General features: G+C 38.7%; 1 protein-coding gene across 4 annotated transcripts; it reads left to right on the top strand.

Annotated features, from left to right (window-relative positions):
* The first annotated feature begins 13,765 nt into the window (after window positions 1-13,765).
* Window positions 13,766-19,275, top strand: LOC147859497 (uncharacterized). Of its 4 annotated transcripts, XR_015530343.1 has the most exons (6): window positions 13,766-14,522; window positions 15,918-17,822; window positions 18,345-18,443; window positions 18,532-18,687; window positions 18,877-19,100; window positions 19,185-19,275. XR_015530343.1 is itself a non-coding variant. In XM_087325674.1 (5 exons), the coding sequence occupies exons 2-5, from the start codon at window positions 15,999-16,001 to the stop codon at window positions 19,003-19,005; spliced, it is 2,208 nt and encodes a 735-aa protein (XP_087181800.1). In that variant the 5' UTR covers window positions 13,766-14,522; window positions 15,918-15,998; the 3' UTR covers window positions 19,006-19,275. The 4 variants fall into 4 exon arrangements, 3 of the variants coding, with proteins under 3 accessions (XP_087181800.1, XP_087181802.1, XP_087181801.1); XM_087325674.1 differs by having other exon boundaries at window positions 18,877-19,275; XM_087325676.1 differs by lacking the exon at window positions 13,766-14,522 and adding an exon at window positions 14,680-14,823 and having other exon boundaries at window positions 18,877-19,275.
* The last annotated feature ends 592 nt before the right edge of the window (window positions 19,276-19,867 follow it).

Raw genomic sequence — 19,867 nt, 5'->3', positions numbered from 1 at the left:
GAGAAGGTTGAGCACGGCCACGGGCCGATTATGAAAGCATTAGTATGAGCATGCCACAGACGGGTTGGGAGCTGGCCGAGGCTTCTTCCTTATGCTTTGTGGGCCAACCGAACTACACACATTTCGGTAACAGAGTACATGCCGACTGAACTCATTTAGACAGAAGTCGATCATGCCTATGGAGCGGACAATCTCTTCCTGAATGGCGGTCGACTGTATGGAGGAAATGAGCCATGTTGGCAACGAAGATCCGACAGCTCCAGCGAAGACCGGAAGCGTCAAGCAAACGACTTTGACAATAGAGGAGTCGTGGAGGAAGAACAAGGATCGGTTTGAACGGACACACCAGCTCTAGCCAAAGAAGATCGAGGAAGGTGACTATGTGTTGGTTTATGACAACAACCTCGACAACCAGCACCGGTCAACCTGAAAATTCGCGAGGCGATGGTTTGAACCTTATGTGGTAATGAGCACAAACGACAATGCGACGTACAACCTTGCGGAGCTCGACGGGACAAGGATCGTGGTATCGAGCACTGGTGTATGAAAACAACCTTGACAACTAGCACCAGTCCACCCGAAAATTCGCGAGGTGGTGGGTTGGACCATATATGGTAACGAGCACGAACGACAATGTGACATACCACCTGACGGAGCTCTACGGGACAAGGATCGCGATACCAGTCGCGGGGAAACGGATCAAGGCCTTCAAGAAACGGCACGAAATGGAGAAGGATTCGTAGTTCGAGGATGGAAGTGCCGACGAGGGTGACAGGTTGAGAGAGTACGAGTAACAATCAAGCTAGAATCTCCACAGGTGCACTACTTGGCACATGTCGGAGGATGGTTGGATTTGTGCGAGGAGGAAGACTGGTTGGATTGGTGCGGGAACAAGGGTGTGCCAATAGGCACAAAACACAAGGATCGGAGTACAAGAAATGTAAATATGTGTAATATATTTAAGGTACTAGGTAGAGTAGTTAATGGGTGTTTCATGTACCACACGTATAGAGAATAGGAAGAAGTCTAGATGGAGATAATCGAGGGCAATGTTGAGAAATCGATGCGGAATAGATCACAATAAACGAACTACGCGCTGAAATACGATTTACAGAAATACCAAAAAGACAAGATTAGCAAAAGTATACACAGAGATTTACGTGGAAACCCTAAAACGGGGAAAAACCACGGTTGAACAAATTCTTCACTATAGTATAGTGGATATACAATACAAAGATGATTACAACACTCTGTCGAGTGTATCAGCCGCACAGGGCTCTTCGCGTCTGTTGTTACACACACAACTATGGCGCGGCTCTCCCTTCTCTCACTCACGCTCTCTTACATTTTACAACTTCTGTTTCTGCTCTGTGTCACAAAGTTTGCCCTAGTTGTATATATACTTACACAACTTTCTGGCTATTTACATACGTAGCCCTCATGGGGCGCACACTTAGGCTATTTACAATTATAGTCTCCCGAGTTGGCTATATACACGATCATTAACTCAGCTCCTCTCTCTCCCCATCCGAGAGACCTATTTCCTAACATCCTCATTATTATTATTACTATAATAATAATAGTCCAATCTTCAAACAGTCGACTCACTGTTTTCGACTCTTCGACTGTCAGTTTTCCAAGCAGTCGGATCTTCCCTGTCATCGACTGTCGGCTTTCTGATCATTCGGTTCTCCCTATGAACAACGCTCGGCCACAACTGAACCTAGAATCAAAACACAGAAAACGGGTAATGAAACGCACGACACAATGGAGAGAAGAGTACACAGGACGTTAACGTGGAAAACCCAAACTTGGGGAAAAACCACGGCAACCCACAGACTGCAAACTATCACTATATTAGAATGTACAATAGTGGAGCACCGAGGCAACGACCTCGAGCTTGCTATCTTCGCCACAAGCGGCGGTTACAACAGAGATACGAACTCTTCGTCTCTTCTCTCTCTCTCTCTCTCTCTCTCTCTCTCTCTCTCTCTCTCTCTCTCTCTCTCTCTCTCTCTCTGTACACAGTTGCGCTCTAATCTTGCGCCAACAAGAATGACGACGACAAACAAAGTTTGCCCTAAGTCATATTTATACTAATATAACTTTTCGGCTATTTACAAATATAGCCCCGATGGACTCTCAGAAACATATTTACGAATATGTCCCTTCATCCGGTGAGCACTCCTCACCGGGCTTGCATCATCCGGCGCTTGCTTGGCACACGTCATCTGGTTCTCACCGAGTCTTCACCATCCGGCTCTTGTCGGGTACTCGTCATCCGGCTCTTGTTGGGTACTCGTCATCCGGTTCTCATCGGGTCTTCACCATCCGGCTCTTGCCGGGTACTCGTCATCCGGTTCTCACTGGGTCTTCCGTAGCCAGGTACTCGTCATCCAGTTCTCACCAGGTCTTTCGTAGTTGGGTACTCGTCATCCGGTTCTCACCGGGTCTTCCGTAGTCGGGTACTTGTCATCCGGTTTCAGCCTCGGCCGAGTTTGCTCATCGACAATGTTCTTCTCACTTCCCATCCGGAGGGACTTGTTTCCTAACACTTCCTCCCACTGGAGGGACATATTCCCAACAAGGGTTGCCATTTACTTGCGATGTAATGGCCTCCCCTTGTGCTATAAGAGGGGAGGTTTGAGACTATTTTTGAAGATCATCATTTTTGGGAGAACGAAGTGTTGCAGGACCGAGCTCTATATGTTTCTCTTCTCTATGTTCTGCAATCTGTTGTCGTGTTGTGAGGCCTTCGTTTCGCACTAGTAACCCGCGTGCTCCCGATCGGAGGCTTGCCATCGTATGTGCGTGCGTGCGGGTCGAAGCTCGAAGCTCGAAGCTCCATCGACGGCCTCATCCGGTTGTAATTTCTATTTCTTTTAATAATCGTTAGTTTCTGAGCCTTCCTCATTCTCGAGTTTTACTCTATCCCATTATGGTTTGTGTGTGCATTTTTGAGAGTGTGAGCCCATGAGCTCACCGTTGCTAGCCGACAACAGTTTCGGAACGGTATACGTGTCGGTGCCCGTGCGCTCACCGCTCGGCATCCGGCGGAGTTAACTGACCCATCCAGGGATCATTCCGGATTCGGTACGTATCCGAAAGTTGATCCAACAAAGTTATCCAAGCACCGATCCAGACAACCATAATTCTCTCACCGGCTCCTTGGTCCGAGACCTTGGTGATCCCGCTCCGCTTCAACACATCCACAGAGAAATCCGCGACACTGTCACTCACACACACATGTTAATAACCAATGTTAAGGATTACGAATCCCTTGCTCCACCATTCTTTGTGAACTAGGGTGAGGAAAGAATAGCAGATCATGACACTTTCTTGCATTAAAGAGGCATCAAATATAATAATAAGACAATCTAGTATTTGATGTATTAACCATAACAAACGACTACAAAGGAGGAGACTACAACATGACCCTCAATGACTACCTCCCAATAACTAAGTCGATACACTTAGGGTTGTCTACCCTCAGCAACAATAACACAACTTCCAAAACTCACAGTTATATAGAAGTGGAGGGGACAAATACATCAATGGCCAACCCTCATGAAGAAATTTTTGTTCCCCATTGCTTACCAAATGGCCCTTAGTTATACTATTTGTATTACTTCTTAAAATGTAGTGTTTAGAATACGAGACCAACTTTACAATTTCCATTATACCCGTCCTTTTATTTATGCTTCATATCCTTATAGTCATATCCTCTAATTATGTGGGATCATGATATTGATTTTATATGCCCCTAATTAAACAACTAATAGTTCTACCTAGTCTAGTTTTTAAATATAAATGAAGTAATATAGCTCACTAGGGTGGCAACGAGCAAAATTCACATTAACATTATGGTAGCCCATTGCCATGGAAAAGGCATAGACAAAGAGAGAATGTGTGTGTGTGTGTGTGTGTGTGTGTGTGTGTGTGTGTGTGACATTGATCGAGGAAGATGTCAAACACAAGTTCATTACATGCTAGTTACTATATCTAATTGGGTTGTTATGGCGCAACATTGGCCATCATGAATTGCTCAATTTTCGTCACCTTTTATGTGGGTTTTCATTGAAGATACTAGGGCTTTATCCACTAGATCATATAAGGTTGTGTTTGACACTCTTAGGTATTGGGGGATGTGGTATAATTGGAGCCTAAAAAATGGGTTCTTGACTGATGGATTTAGTTAGGTACCACGACAAATACATGGGTGGAAAGGAAAGTTGAATCGGTAGTGTATGGCACTTCACTAGAAGAGTTAAATCTATGTCATTTAATATTACAACTCCTTGGAGGGCTTACCTTTCCATATCTCTACTAGTGAATAGTTGAGATATCAAAGGTCTCATGGCCATCATATTTACAAAAACAAGAAGAAGAAATAGGGAATTAGAGCACATTGTCGCGGTAATCCATGGGTACGTGTAGGATCCAGGGTGGGACCACTAGGGTCTTGGAACGGAGAGAGACGGATCCGGAACAACCAAGCTTCGTAGGTGCTAGTTACCCCCACTGTGACGCCGACTAGAGCATTTTCTAGATACGTTTTGGAGGCAACCGAACGGGAGAGAGAGAGAGAGAGAGAGAGAGAGAGAGAGAGAGAACACGCACACAACACTTACTCAACACGCACCTCTCGCATACAGAAACTGGAAAGAAAGAAACGCACCCGACACTGACAAAGACACAATTATGCACAAATCAATGTATATATATAGGATAACATGTTACATCTCCGGCTTTGAGCCGAACCAAAACGGATTATATACAATGAGTGCCTACAGTCAAGCCTCCAGTTGGGGAACTCACGGGCTCATCGTTGCGAGTGGAGACCTTGAGCAGAAGACACAACAAAAAACGGAAACTCCCTTGGAGCTTACAAGCTCCAATCGAACTAAACCCTAAACACACCAAAAACGGAACCCCAACCCTAATAGACAATCGATAAGGTAAACGGCAAAGAAACGGAAACACAGAGACAAAAAAATGAGGAACCCCTTTTACCAGAGACCCCTCCCTCCTTTTATAGCTCAAGGCGGGACGTACGTTACAATGTGGGAGCCAAATATTCCTCTTTTTCATATGAGATTACTTGCCCCGATTCCCGAAGTGATTGAAGTAAACCCCCTCTCTCTCACACTCCCCCACTACCCTCTACATGTACATGTGTGTGAATGTATACATCACATTTATTCTTCACTAACTCTATTGGCGCCCTTTGCACCGTTCACTTTTCCCCTTCTTAATGTACATCACCTTTCCTATATACATTTCGTAATGTACATGTGCTCATGTCGCACATCACCAACTTTACCCAAAGGTCATCTATGCCATAGTTGGGTCCAAGATTGAGGTCATGCTCACATGAGCAATGACGAAGTTAACTTCAAGTCAACATAAAAAAATATATTGATTTGATAAATCATAGATGTACATTTTTATGTATTTCATGTATGTACACGTGTACAATGACTCTTATGGACATTTTCACTATGTGGTTTTGGCATCTTTCTGGACATGGACCTAATAAAATGAACTTCTTTAAGCTTATGAACATGCACATATACATGAATGCATGTGTATATATGTCCACTTGCATGTATGCGTACACAATATCGAGCATTGTAAAGAAACGTGAGGGAAATCAAGCTCTTTATAATGTAAATAATTGTCCAGATTTTATTCTTATGGTTATAGTTCGAAGCCTGCTACTTTTATAAATGAGTCGTTCTTGAGTCTTGACCATGTATGGAATCCAATCGATCTATTGTAAAAGTTGAGTTGCAAAATAAGTGTTGCTCTCAATACCTTGCAATGTTAATGCAGTTTGCAGTATGATGCTCTCGAAAGTCAAGTTCCAACTTGGCATACATTGGAACGTGGTAATTCGCCTCGCGTGTTGTTTCTAGATTTTTTGCCAAAACTTGGTGATAATTATGTGAGGAACTTGATTTGTGTGTTAGACCTTTGCAGCAGCCGGCTCTCGGGCGGTTTGAGCAGCTAGAATGTGGTGACCCAATCTACTTGTGAACTGGAAGTAAGGGATGGGTTTGCTTCCTTGCCCCGCATAAGGATCACACCATGTCCATTGCAAAGGGTCCCAACTGACCTTACGTAGCCATGTGTTTTCATGAGTACATATGTGCCAATCGGGTTGTACTTTGATCAGATTAGGATCTACAATCCATTTATGACCAGTATACGCGCGTACTCGAATTGCGTTATTTTGTGTTGGTGTCTCAGTGTCTCGCAATTCAGAGCCTTTGATCTTGTCTAGTGTTCCCATACCTCCCGGGATCAAAGATCCCTCCTCCTCATAGCCTATCCATTTATCCATTGTCGTCCTTTGAGTAGCGACTTCTCTAATTAGTAGAGCGTTAATGATTTCCGATCTCATAGTCCATCCGCTCCTGATTCCATGGAGTATGTTGGCTTGATCTTGTAATGGCAGTGACATAAACCGTCTCCAACATTCTATACTTTTTCTTGGACCTTCTGCAATGTAGGAGTTTTTTATTGGAAAAAAAAGAAAAAGAAACATTGAAGCAAGTAGTCTCAGTTTGGGATCAAATCAATTCAAAGTTTATGTTTAACATACATGTGGCCCTATACCTGATTCAATATCAAATAGCTCAATTGCATAGGTATGATGAGTGTGGTTGTATCAAACATTAGCTTTATGAACTTGGAGATTATAATAGGAGAGATATTGTGGCCTCAAACGACAAGATCCATGACATCCTCTTGAATGCAAAGAGGTAAATCAATGTCTAATCAATCAACATCCGAGCTAAAAAGATGCATCACTGTCTAAATGTCATTGTAAATGTCAAATTGCTTGGCCTACTAGATTTAACCAGTCGAGCGCAAGGTCAATGAATGATTTACTCAATGTAGAAGGAGTGCCTTGCCAATAAGGTTGAATATGGCCAAAGTGAACCTGAAGGGATTGCATTTATTATTAACTACTCAAATTGCATGCGGTGTTACCCAAATCATGTAACTATATTGGCACGATGACCAATGCATAACATGCTTTAAATAACTTCTATCAACTCAACAATCAAGACTCTAGTGGTTGCTCTTTTCGTGTTCCCAATTGTCGTACTCATTTATTTCCTTATGAGAGACTTTAGATGTTCAAATAGAATTATGTACATTGATCCCTCATTTTAGACTTCTTGTGCTCCTATCTCTCATTTTTCCATTTAACATTGCCATCATCTTTTGTTTGTTCTTGAATCTTTAAATGATGTCGCACATATATTGAGGAAACGAGGGAAAAAGAGCCTTAAATAATTTAGTATCCTTGAGCTTTTACTTGTATATGTTAGAGCATTTAACTTATTCTTAAAACAAATGATATGATCTATAAAGCATTCTAATGAAGATTGCAATACCCTTAAAGAGCGAGTATTATAGAATTCCCTCGTTCCCATGAAAATTGCATTGAATGTTGTGTTATATTTTTAAGGACATGACTCAATAATATTTTTGCATTGTGTGTACGTATTTCTATTGTAGTTAAGTGTAGATCGATTGCAACCAATATATGTGTGTGTGTGTGTGTGTGCTTAGAGAGATAACTAATATGTGAGGAACGCCCATCATGACATCCCTATAATAAGGGAAAGATAAATTTGTTAGTTGTACAAAAGTCTAGACGAAAAGGGGAGCAATCATCAAATCTCGTGCTTTGTGTGTAAACAATGAAGTTGATACTTTAGCAATACAATGTTTTGGCTAAACGTGTGTGTATCTCTTACTTAAGAAAAACGACCACCTTTTTTATTGTGTCAAGATCCATAGCCTCGAGTCTTTAGTCTTGAATCTCGAGCAAGAGGCTTGTACATGGATTGAGGAGACGTTAAGAAAAGAAAATATGCTACAACACGATAAAATAAATATTGGAATAATATCATGAACATGATAGCATGGAGATTGAGCTATTGGATTCGACATAAAGATAACATTCTCAAAAGTATTACTATTGTCATTAGGGATGTGGGGAATTGGAATAAATTCATTTGTTACGAAATACAAACAATCCTAATGGGTTATACATTATATTAATCCTTTAATCCTAAGTTAAGCGTACGGATAAATTAAATAATATAGAAATGGATGTTAACCTTTACGTTAATCTCTTATAAGTGCCTTCGAATTTGCAACATCCCTAATTCGTCGCAACATTTTTCGAACAATGTATGCTATTGGGCTAATTGTGTGAGATTATAGTGTTTTATTTCTAGGTGCACATGTGATTTATTATTGTCATGAAACAAAATTAATTTTACTAAACTTGATTTTGGAAACACTTACTCGTGTGATTAGTCCCTAATATAATCCATTGTAGGAAATTCAAATTAAATGTCATTTTCCTCTATTATTCCCGTTCAATTTCTCCACTCGAACATTACTTATATGTGCAATGACTAAATTTCCACTTTATCATTTCTCACATACCAGCAAAAATGTGAAACTTAAATTTAATGATGACAAATTGTAACGGCAACATATGTTATTTATACCATATGATAGTGTCATTAAGAAGTAACAATGATGAGATTTGAGCCCACAACCTCTACACGAACTTTGAATGCTTTGACACTCAACAATGGTTTTCAAGACAAATCTTAGTTTAATTCTACACATGTGATGGAACCATATAAAAGTGCCTTTCAAGTAAAAAACATGTTATAGTCATGACTCCTAATATTGAAAATAATTAATGCAAGTTGCTAGGAAGCTTAGAAGGCATGCTCGTATGACATACATTAGTTTTTGCTTTAAAAACTAGATGGCTTACTTATATAGGTAAGACGTCATTTTGGATGAACCAATTGATATCCATGTTAGTAGTGAACACACACATTGAAGAAAATCTCCCATAATATGTCGGTGAGGGGTGAGAATGTGTGTTTAATATCTCTCATTGAACTCCTTCTTGATAAATATTAACCCTTGATTTTCTGTCAAATGATATTAATCTTTATCATTGAGTCTTGGTTTTAATCAATTTATAGTCACATGTTTGGAAGCTCCCTCTTTATTAGAATGGACGATGCTCACTCATGGATATGACCTATCTTAAGGGGTTTAACATGTCAAATGAATTATTTTTTATGGTCCACACCTTAGGTCACAATTTCCAGATAACTACGCGATGTTATGATATATTTGTCAGAAAGTTGTACACATGATCTAATATTCAAAGTGAAACACGTGCACCGAATATCTATACCATCGTGCGTGTGCCTAGGTTGTATCAAAGTAGATTATGGATTTCAAGTACGTTAAAGAATATAATGAATAATGAATAATACTCTAGAAATATTTGGGTGTGGAGTGAGTTTTATAAATGTCATGAGCGAAAAACAATATGAAATATTTACGAGGCTACCCGATGTCAATGATGTCTAAATGTTGCCACTATTAACGTGATTCCTGCTATGATTTAGAGCACACAGATGAATAAACCCACATTCATTGTATTATGTTTATTATAGGATAAAGTGTGCTTGCTTGATATGATCGATTGAATGACAAGTCCATGGAAGAATCTATGTGGAGTGTATTTTCACAGTGTTCACAATTATTACTGTTCTAATAAAATAATTTCATAATAGGTTTTTGATGGAAAAAATATTGCACAGATTTAAGCAATATAAAATTATCGTGCTTTGTTGGAGTATTGTTTTCTTATTGTTTGTTTCAACAAATATGTATTATAAATGAACCTATCTTAGGGAAGAGGCACACCTCGCACAAAGGTTTGGTGGAGTGAACCCAATGCTATATATGGTCAAGTGATTGGTTTATCATTTCACCGTGGCAAAACTTCATAGAAAAAAATAAAATAGAGACCGAAGGGGTGAATCGGTGATAGTTGAAAAACAAGAACATTATTCCAATACACAAATTTGATATATATTGTGTCAATATGTTTTGGACGAGACATATAAGAAGATCATGACGTAAAAAGGAATGCAATGTTAAATTCATAAGAAATAGGAATAACATTAAGCAAAACAAGAAGATTTGTTTTAGAGTATGTCATAACTCCCAATCCCTTGAAACACATGTCATATATTTGTTATGAGTTATGATGATTCAATTTAATATGCCCGTAATACTGTGTTTCTTACGTGACATCGGTACAAATGTGCTTCCCACATTCACCATTTGGATCTTCGAATTATGAAATAACAACATTTCGCACATATCATTAATCCAATGGTCTAATTTGTGTGCCTTTATTATATTAGACTTCAACTCTCCATTTCGTCCATGTTACAACTAATCAAAATAAACATGTGACAATCGTAGGCGAAATTATGAACTTGTGATATACAAAACATGATCGGGTAGCAACAAAAAATGGTTGAAATGGAAGTGCTCCTTCTATATACAACGAGCAATGAATTTGATAATGTTGTTTAAAATGGACAAATATTATTTATGTTCTATCCATGACATGGTAGGAGGTAGCAACCATACGTGCATTCGCATTCACGAATGTTTTTAATCATTCGAGTATGGTAAACACCATTAGAAGAATGGTAAATACCATACTTTTGGATTAACTATTTATTATGAGGTAAATAAACCTAAAAAAAAGGAAATAGACAAAAAAACTTTAAAAAAGGGGAAAATAACAAAAAAAAAAACACAAGAATGTTTCATTAACATTCGCATTCGTTTTCCAACATGCGAAAACGAATGTTATGCTAGACGAACACGAATTTTACGTACTATGGAACTTGCAACCATAGTTCTCAAAATCCAAATAATACACATTGTATCCAGGTCTCACATGATTTGATGCACTTTCTTTATTGGATGGCCTTGAGAGCTCCCACAATGGGTCAATGAATATTGAAATTAATGATTCAGTTACAAATCAAATGTTCTAAAATGTCAAATATATGCTATGATATGGTACAAATATGAACCGAATCAACTTCTTACTATAACAATTCCCTTGCTCCCTAAAGGTAACAAGGCCATTACTATCGCAATATCGCATGCATTATCAAACTCCACACAATGGACAATCCCTCATTCAAAATATATCAATCTTTAAAATGCGCAGTACACAATAGATGATGAGGCATTTCTTGACATTTCAATGCACACGAAAGTGAAATAAAAGCAGAACGAACAATAGATGCGAAAAGCTTTCGGAAATTCAATGTCATGAAAACTTACGCAAATAGGCGCTATAAATACAAACACTGTTCAAAAGATAAAAATGAACAATAGTGGAATATATATAAGTACATATTCGATGTAATGGCATTGTACATGTATGGGGTTAAAATCGTCAATGAAAGCAACGTTACATCAAAGGGGGAGGCTTTTAATTCCCGTTGCCTTGTGATAGTCCCACACACTTCCATGTACCCTTGTTTCATGGTTGAATAATTGAACATGCTACAATTCTCACCTTCCTAAAATTGATATCAATACCCTAATCACAAGCAAAGGGATCTACTAGACCATGAAGGACTTTAATACGCTTAAATGTAAGGTGAAAATGTGCGTGCAATCAAAACATCATGAAGGTAGAATATGCTACATGTTGTACGAGGGAAGCCTTACATTCATTATGTTTTCTATGCAATGTCATTAGCATTCGACAATGACTTTTTTGTTATTGCATAATGATGCCAAATCCGTCAATGGCATGGATTTCATCAGTTATTGAGAACCTTTACTATAACATGTTTTTATTGTCAAAACCTTAATGTTTTCCCAATTATGAAAACAATTGGATTTGGAACACATGGTCGCGGTGAAGATTCATTGATTCCTCTGATCTATTGCTTTATATATTATTGTCTTTATCTCTTCATCTCTAGGTGTTTTATCTACATAACATGGCACACTTGATACCTCAATTTCAAATAACGCAAAAACAATGTATGGACAAAGCTTGTGAAGGAATTGTTCATTTTTGGGGGTATTGGAGTCTTGCTGATATTTGCATTACTTGAGATAGCATTCCCACACCCATTCAGTCTTGACTCCTATGCTTGTTTTTATACTCGCAACTTTCTAATATATTTCACACTTTCACATTGGCTTGGGTTGAGAAAACAACATCATTGCATATTGTTAGGCCTCCATTTATGGTTTACTTTTAAATTTTAATTTAATTTGGTATTGTGATCGCAAAGGAGGTGCGGGTCCAATATATTCAAACTCAAACTTCCAGTGGATAAAATTTGTCAAGTAGCAAGGCAATGTGGTTAGCCTATATTTGGAAGTAGTTACCATACGAGATAAATGTGTGTTTACTATTCTTGACATTAGAGCCATTTGAAATCATGCAACACATTTATACATTGTTGGCAACACATGTTAAGAATACAATATCGAGATAATAAGACGATGTTTAATTGTCCTTGGGAGTCTCGTAACATGACCAATGGAACCCAATAAAGCATCACATGAGAATCTCCAATGAGTACTAAAAGACACGCAACTCATGCATTTAGGCAAAAAAGTGTGGATGTGTTATTTTTTAAGCTAGGTCCACCATGCACCTTTCTCCATTGCGAGACATCAGTGTAGAGGACAATTATTGCGTATCTGGCTTTGAATGGCACGACGATGCTAATATGCGATTAGGTGAACTCATAACATTCTTGCAACTGTTCCAACTCTGTTGCCTTGTATGTAATGGAGTGTTACATATACATGAGATGACATTGGAACACGAAATTGACTCTTCAATTTGTTACTCCATTCATGTCAATGTAGTCTGGGTGGACAATCAAGGAAAGTGCAAATGCATTTGCAACTCCCCCATGCGACAACTCGTGATAATGTACGGATCCACTTGCCATTTACGAGTAGTGAATCCCAATTGTATAAAGCAAGACCTCTATAACATTATTCAATAATGTGAAGACAAGGACCCTTCTAGATATGCATACGAAAGAGATGTATGTGTGAGATTTCTGATACTAGTTCACATCATCCTTGTATAGATGAGGACATCCACTCAACGAGGAGTTGAATTTAATAAATTGCGTCACCTAATAGTTTGTTTTTGCGGAGGAGTATCAATTTGTTTTGTTTTGCCCCTTGTTGTTCGCTTATGCAGTAGTAGTTGAGGCAATGACACAAGCATTTTTATTTATTTATTTACACCTTCAAGATGCATAAATTTTATCATGAAGAAGTAACTTGTGGCACATTGTGACTTTAAGTTACTCATTGGCCGGGCAATCGGAGGGCGGGGCGGACATTTGGGACCAAGACGACGGACAATCGGAGGCTGGGACGGACATTTGGGATTGGACGGACAATTGGGACAGGGCGGACAATCGGAGAGTGGACGGACAATTGAGGCCGGACGGACATTTGATTTGAGACCGGACGGACAATCGAGACCCAAGCCACGTTTAAAAAACAGCCCCCCCCCCCCCCCCCTCCCCCAACACTCACTCACTCGCTCTCTTTTCTCTCTCTCTCTCTCTCTCTCTCTCTCTCTCCGTTTCTTTCTCTGCAGAGCGACAGAGACACACACTCAGTGAGTGGCACAGAAAGAAGAGGAAGAAGGAGAAGAAAGAGAAAGAGAAGAAGAAGAAGAAGAAGAAGAAGGAGAAGAAGGAAGAAGAAGGAGAGGAAGGACGTAGCAGAAGAAAGAAGAAGAAAGAGGAAGGACGACGTAGCAGAAGAAAGAAGAAGAAAGAGGAAGGACGACGTAGCAGAAGAAAGAAGACGTTGAACTGAGGAGAGAAATAAGGGGGCAGTGGCGGAGGAAGAAGAGAAGAAGAACAGTTTTGTATCTCTTTATGATAGTTTTTGCTTCATACATTGACAGGAAGAGAGAAGAAGATGGTGGAATTGAAGCGTTTCGTCTGTTAACCCTAAGTTGAGTTAGGGTTTTGGTCTCCCTCCCTCCCTCCCTCTCCCTCTCTCCGCGTGTTTTGTCTGGTTACCGAGAGAGGTTACATATCATTCTCAAAGACGCCATAGCTCCGCTTCTTTTGAGAATGGCAAGAATCTGATCGAAGAAGCAAAAGCCGTTTCACTGCGTTTCGTTAATCGCGCTCTCATTTTCTACAATGCGAACGATGAAAATCTGAAGAAAACAGTCATTTTGTTCTCTCTCGCTCTCTATTTTGCTAATTGTGTCAAAATCGGAGGAAATCCTTCACTGCTCGTCCACGCGCGTGTTTCTCTATTGCTTAGTGAATGGTGAATAGTCGAAGAAAGCTGTAACTCTCTTCATCTATCCCTGTGTTGTGAATGGTGAAAACCTGGAGAAAATTTTCACTTCCTCTTATCTCTTTCTATTTGTGGAGAGAATGGTGAAAACCTGAAGAAATCTTTTACCGTGTTCTCTCTGTCTATCTGAAGAAAGCTTTCACTGTCTATCCCTCTTCCATGCTTCATAGCGGATGGTGACAATCTAAACACAACTTCCAGAGAACCGTGAAAATGGCGACGGAGTTTACCTTCTTCTTCTTCTTCTGCCACTTCCAGCGTTAGAGAAGGTAATAAGATCGGGATAAGTTAAAAGAAGATATTTATTTGTTTGCTGAAGCAGACAAAGAAGCATTCTTAATAACGTAGACTTCACTTTCTTTCTTTCTTTTCTTTTCTTTTCTTCTAGTTTCATTATTCTTTACTTCTATGTTTTTTATCGGTGATTAACGCCACAGAAAAGGAACTGTCTGTAGTAAGATAACCACAGAGCCATACTTTGCCTGTTCGCTTATCGTGATATTGAATCTCCTGTCAATAACTAACAAAAGCTATTCAACAAAAGAGATAACTTGCAACCTGATTTTCTTGGTATGAGCGTCTTACAAGCTCCATTAATCACGCTTAGAAGAGATTCCCTCCACAGATAATGTTGTCTATGGCATCTTGAAACTTCCATCGACTCCAAGAAAAGAAATCTTGCCGGCCATATCTTGCTTCTTTCTTTGGCTATTTAGTTTTGAATCTCGTCATTCTATCAGAGTTTTTTTGAAAGAAATATACTTTAATGCCAAAGCTTGCTCTTTTTCGCTATGGCAATTTGAAGCTCTAATTCGATCAGATCATTGACAGAATGATCGCTTCCTAACCGTAGCTTTGTCATTCATTTCACTATGGCGTATCAAAGCTCCTACTTCCTTTAACAGAGAGACACCTTAACTGCCATTGTCTGCTCCTTTTTCGCGATTTCGCTTTTAAAGTTATTCACTGTATACATCCCAGTTCAATGAGTTTCTTTCTTCCGTTTTTGGCATATGTAATGTTTAGTCTTTCCATCTAAGAATTTTTTGCTCATCAAAATTGTACCATCATTGCAATTATCGTCATATTTTGTATTTATTTCTTTGATCTGTACGTAGTTCTGATTGGACGCCACTGTTCTCTTTTCTTCCCCCTTTAACAATGCATATGTAGTTCTTATTTTGTTTCTTTTTTACTTGTTTGCATCTTTATTGATCTCCTTGTCATCTTTATGTACTGTGTTATCGATTAACTTGAAATATTTGGCTTTCCTTTCTTCAGAATCTTAAGCGTACGATGACTTTCTTCTAGTTATCATTCCAACCCGGATAAATTCATTCTGCATTCTGTTTTTGATGATATTGACGAATATTCCATCCTCAGGTTCTTGATACTGGATTGTTATGTTCTGTGCAATATTAGAAATTTGTGAATGGTGACGAATGTGATCTTTTTTCTCCTGACTAGTTAGCTTCATGTCTGTAATCTTTACCTTCTTCCTTTTTATTGGTTTCAATCTCAGAAACATTAGTTTCTTATCTGATTTTCTTTTTCTCCCTTTTTAAATCTGTTATAATTTATCACATTTTCTTTCATTGTTTCACAGTAGCATTTACTTCATTATGTGACATGACATTTGCCCCCATCTACTTTCATGTGTGCAGATATAAGAGTCAAGGATTTTTTACTTCATCAGAAGCAAAGCCAAGAATAAACAGCCTCATTAGTAGATAGGTGGTCTAGAAATGCATTATTCGCAGAGAATGAAGCAATATGCAACGAATGATAAGAGAATGCATCATGTAACATCGTCAAAAGATCTTGCGGATCATGAAGGATGTAATTCAAAATTCACTGCTTCTATGCTGCATCATGCTGGGGAAAAATCTTCCAACAACAGGATTAGCAAGAAGGATTGTCCAAGAACTTCTCCTTTACTACACACCTTCTCGAAGAAGGATTTAATAGGGTGTTCAGATGTAGCTAGATCTGAGTCACATACAGATGTTCGAGAAACTCTAGTCTTGCCAGTGAATGAAACTGTAAATGATCATATGAACAATCAATTTGGCTGGCAAAACTCGCGAACTTTAATGGGAACTTCTATTTCTAGATCAAGAAAGAAATCTGTTGACAGAGATGCTAGGAGACATAAAAGCCAAGATCCCATTATGCCAAATTGGGGAGCTCGATCTGTGCCCCAAACAACGATAAATTCTTATGAACTAGGAAGCAACCCAATTTTTTCTGATCAATGCAGACCACATTATGCTTCACCTACTAATGTCTCTCAGAAATTCCGACTGAAAGGATCCTCTTCTAAAGAGCCACAAATTCATGATGTTTCAGCTCCTCTACATGTAGAGAAGAAATATAGGCATAATAATAACAATCCGGTGTACCAGAATGAAATTGAACAGAGTCCACGCGAAAGAAAGTATCATAATTTGCCAAGGAGCCGCAATATGACAATTGTTTCAAAACGGATTGGCCAGTCTTCATCTTCCTCAGGTGGTGGTGATCAGAGAGGTAAAAAGAAAACAGTTATCCATGTTCATAAGGTCAGAGCACCTGACCTAGGGCATAGAAATAAAGATGGTAATTCTGGGCATAGCAGCTGTAGTGGGTTAAGTAACTTTGTTTGTGCATCTGCATCTGATGTCTTACCATCTGTGTCTTGTTCTTCATTGAATGGGTTAACTTGTGCTTCTCCATCAGATGTCTTAGCATCTTCATCAAGTTCAACAAATTGTAATGGAGATCACCTTCATCTCAGAAAGATATCCAAAACATTTGGTCATGATGGGGATGGAGAAACCTCTAGGGGTGTTTATCCGGGTAAGGAACATATTGAAAATGGGGATCTCACTCTCTCAGAGGAGCAGAGAACTAGCTTAAAGAATGGTAAATCTCAAGCGGAAAATTTTGGCAGTGCTGAGCTTGAATTTTCTCAAGGTTCAAGAGCATCACCTAGTTTTCTTCAGAAGGAGACAAGGATAAACAGAACCATAGCCTCAGTTGAATCAGGAAACAATGTGATTCATACATCTCCATCTCTGGAAAATAGGTCTTTTCCGACAGCAAATTTTAGGAGAGCAAGAGGTCCTCGGTTTTTCAGGAATAATGATGGCGAGTCTAGTTCGAACAGTACTTTTCTTCAACCAATTCCTCCCTTTGGAGATGAGGTATTTTCTAGCCAGCGAGATTTAAGGAGAAGCTTGTACAGAAATCAAGCTGCGGTATCCAGACCAGAAAGCAGAAGTCCCAACAGGGGGGTAGGAGAGAGGCAGTACATGAGGTCTAGTTTTTCTGGTCCTCCTCCTGGCAGACCACCTCCACCATTACCTTTACCGCCTTTTGAAGCGTTCTTGGAGTCAAGCTCTTCACTTCGTCCTAGTGTTTCTGCTCTAAACTCGGATACCTACTTTTCTCGCATGATTCATTCATCTCCTTTGACAAATCAACAAGTTATTCTGCATGATTCCTCAGCTTTAGAAACCATTGCTTTTCGGTCTTCCATATCTCCTGGGGAGTTACACACTCGTTTAAATGCAGAAAGTCTCTCTGAGGTAATATTTTTTTAAACCTTAAACAGTGATGTATGTGGAATTTTAATGGGGTGATCTATTGGTAATGCCATTGCATGATGTGTAAATTTGATATTTTTGTGGGGATGGAAGTTTATGTTGATGATATAGTTTCAATTCTCATCTGTCAATATGATTGAATGTTGGTTTGTTCTTTTGGTATTTCCATTGTATTATGTAAGTTTAGATTATTTTGTGTATTTATTTGAAAGTTGGATTTCTCTTGTTTCTTGACCTAGGTATTTATTTAATATTTTGTGTATTTATTTGAAAGTGATATAGAATGATAGATCTATCCATTATCTTGTCATTGGGGTAAGAACATGAGCACCATCAACTGTGCATTTATTGAGCTTGTACATAATTCTGCTATGCTCCACCTTTTATAGTTTTGTGACCTTTGTTATTGTGCATATTTGGGGTTCAAATTGGTATAGCTGATCTGATTATACCTTGCTGGTTTTGGAGAGAAATCTAAATTCTTCGCTCTCTTGGATTTTACAGCAAATACTCATGCTTGAAGCTACCATACTTCTTGGTGGCATTGGCCTATATGATAACTACAGTGACATGCGGATAGACATAGACAACATGTCGTATGAGGTATATGAATCATATTAATGATCAATTTCTGCAAATGGCTTCAAAGAACATTCTGAGACCTATGATTCTCTGATGTTTTGATCTCCAGGAACTCTTGGCCCTTGAAGAGAAGATAGGAAACGTGAACACGGGCTTGAGTGAGGAATCAATTATGAAGTGCGTGAGGATAGTTCACTATGTCCCACCAGATAAAAATAACACATGTGCTCCTCAAGACAGTGAGATCAAATGCAGCATATGTCAGGTATAACAGCCGAAAACATCTATTCTTGAATCAACAATCTGCTGTTACCATATCTATTTTCAAAATTAGATCTTCTGCTAAAAACTTCCATTTAGTGTTATCAAACAAATTTTTCAAGGATCCTATCTTGGAAATCTTGCAAGATGAATGCAGTCGTTGTGACTTAAAATTCTTTATATATACTTTCAGGAAGAATTTGAGGAATTTGGCGAACTTGGGGTGTTGGTATGTGGACACAGCCATCACATAGATTGCATAAAGCAATGGCTGTTACAAAAGAATGAATGCCCTATTTGTAAAGCGTCAGCTGGGAAGTGAGATGGTGTTATATGCCATAAGATTTTTCGTCAACCAATGAGGCCTAATAAATAATTGAACTGTGAAACGGGGTTAGAAATTAAACTTATCAAACCCTGCTTATTATTTTCAACCACGTTTTGTGCTCTCTAGGATGCTTTGCATGTGCTCTTATCCTTGAAACCTCACAATGATAAAACATGATCAGTGATGGTGGTCTCAGAACTATGAATATTGTGCTACTTCAGAATGCTTTTCATGTGTCTATAATTGAAATCTCACAATTGACATAGAGTGAAGACTGTCAAACAATTTAACAAATAGGAATATGATGCCTATTCTATAACTTTATTCAAACCATGTTATACAAATTTTTTGTATTGTTTCAACTAATTTGTGAGGATAGCCTTAGAAATTGGAATGTGTTGCTGATCCAGAATGCCTTTCGTGGGTTAATGACATGGCACAGAATAATTAGCTTCAAAAACATAAATTAAAATAATCTGTAATTTGTTCTTTGTAACCATGCTTTTGAGGCTAGGGGTTAATGACAATTGAAGCTGATAGAGGGCCCCTTTCAATACTGATCATAAGACACAGTATAGTTCCAGAATGATAATAGTAATCAAAGCTTATGCAGATCTCCATTCCAAAGTGATAAACATGATCAGAATTCATGTTTTTCATCTGTTTCTTGATGTTTGATTATCCTTATGCTCGTCATATTGTTGTTACACATTGCTTTTGTTTAGGTTTCACTTGATTCCTTGTTTATTTCTTTTGTTTTACAATTAACGAGGATTTGTAACAAGTGGGTGATTACTTAAAACATCTATAAGCATGAACCTGAAATTAACGCATTATTGGTCATGTACAACAAAAT

The sequence above is a fragment of the Azolla caroliniana genome, unplaced genomic scaffold (assembly GCF_043228905.1).
Source record: "Azolla caroliniana isolate FFs.n. ecotype wild unplaced genomic scaffold, voAzoCaro1.0.p SCAF_10, whole genome shotgun sequence".
NCBI lineage: Eukaryota > Viridiplantae > Streptophyta > Polypodiopsida > Salviniales > Salviniaceae > Azolla > Azolla caroliniana.
Note: the sequence above shows the minus strand (reverse complement) of the source record. Positions and strands in the feature narration are given on the sequence as shown.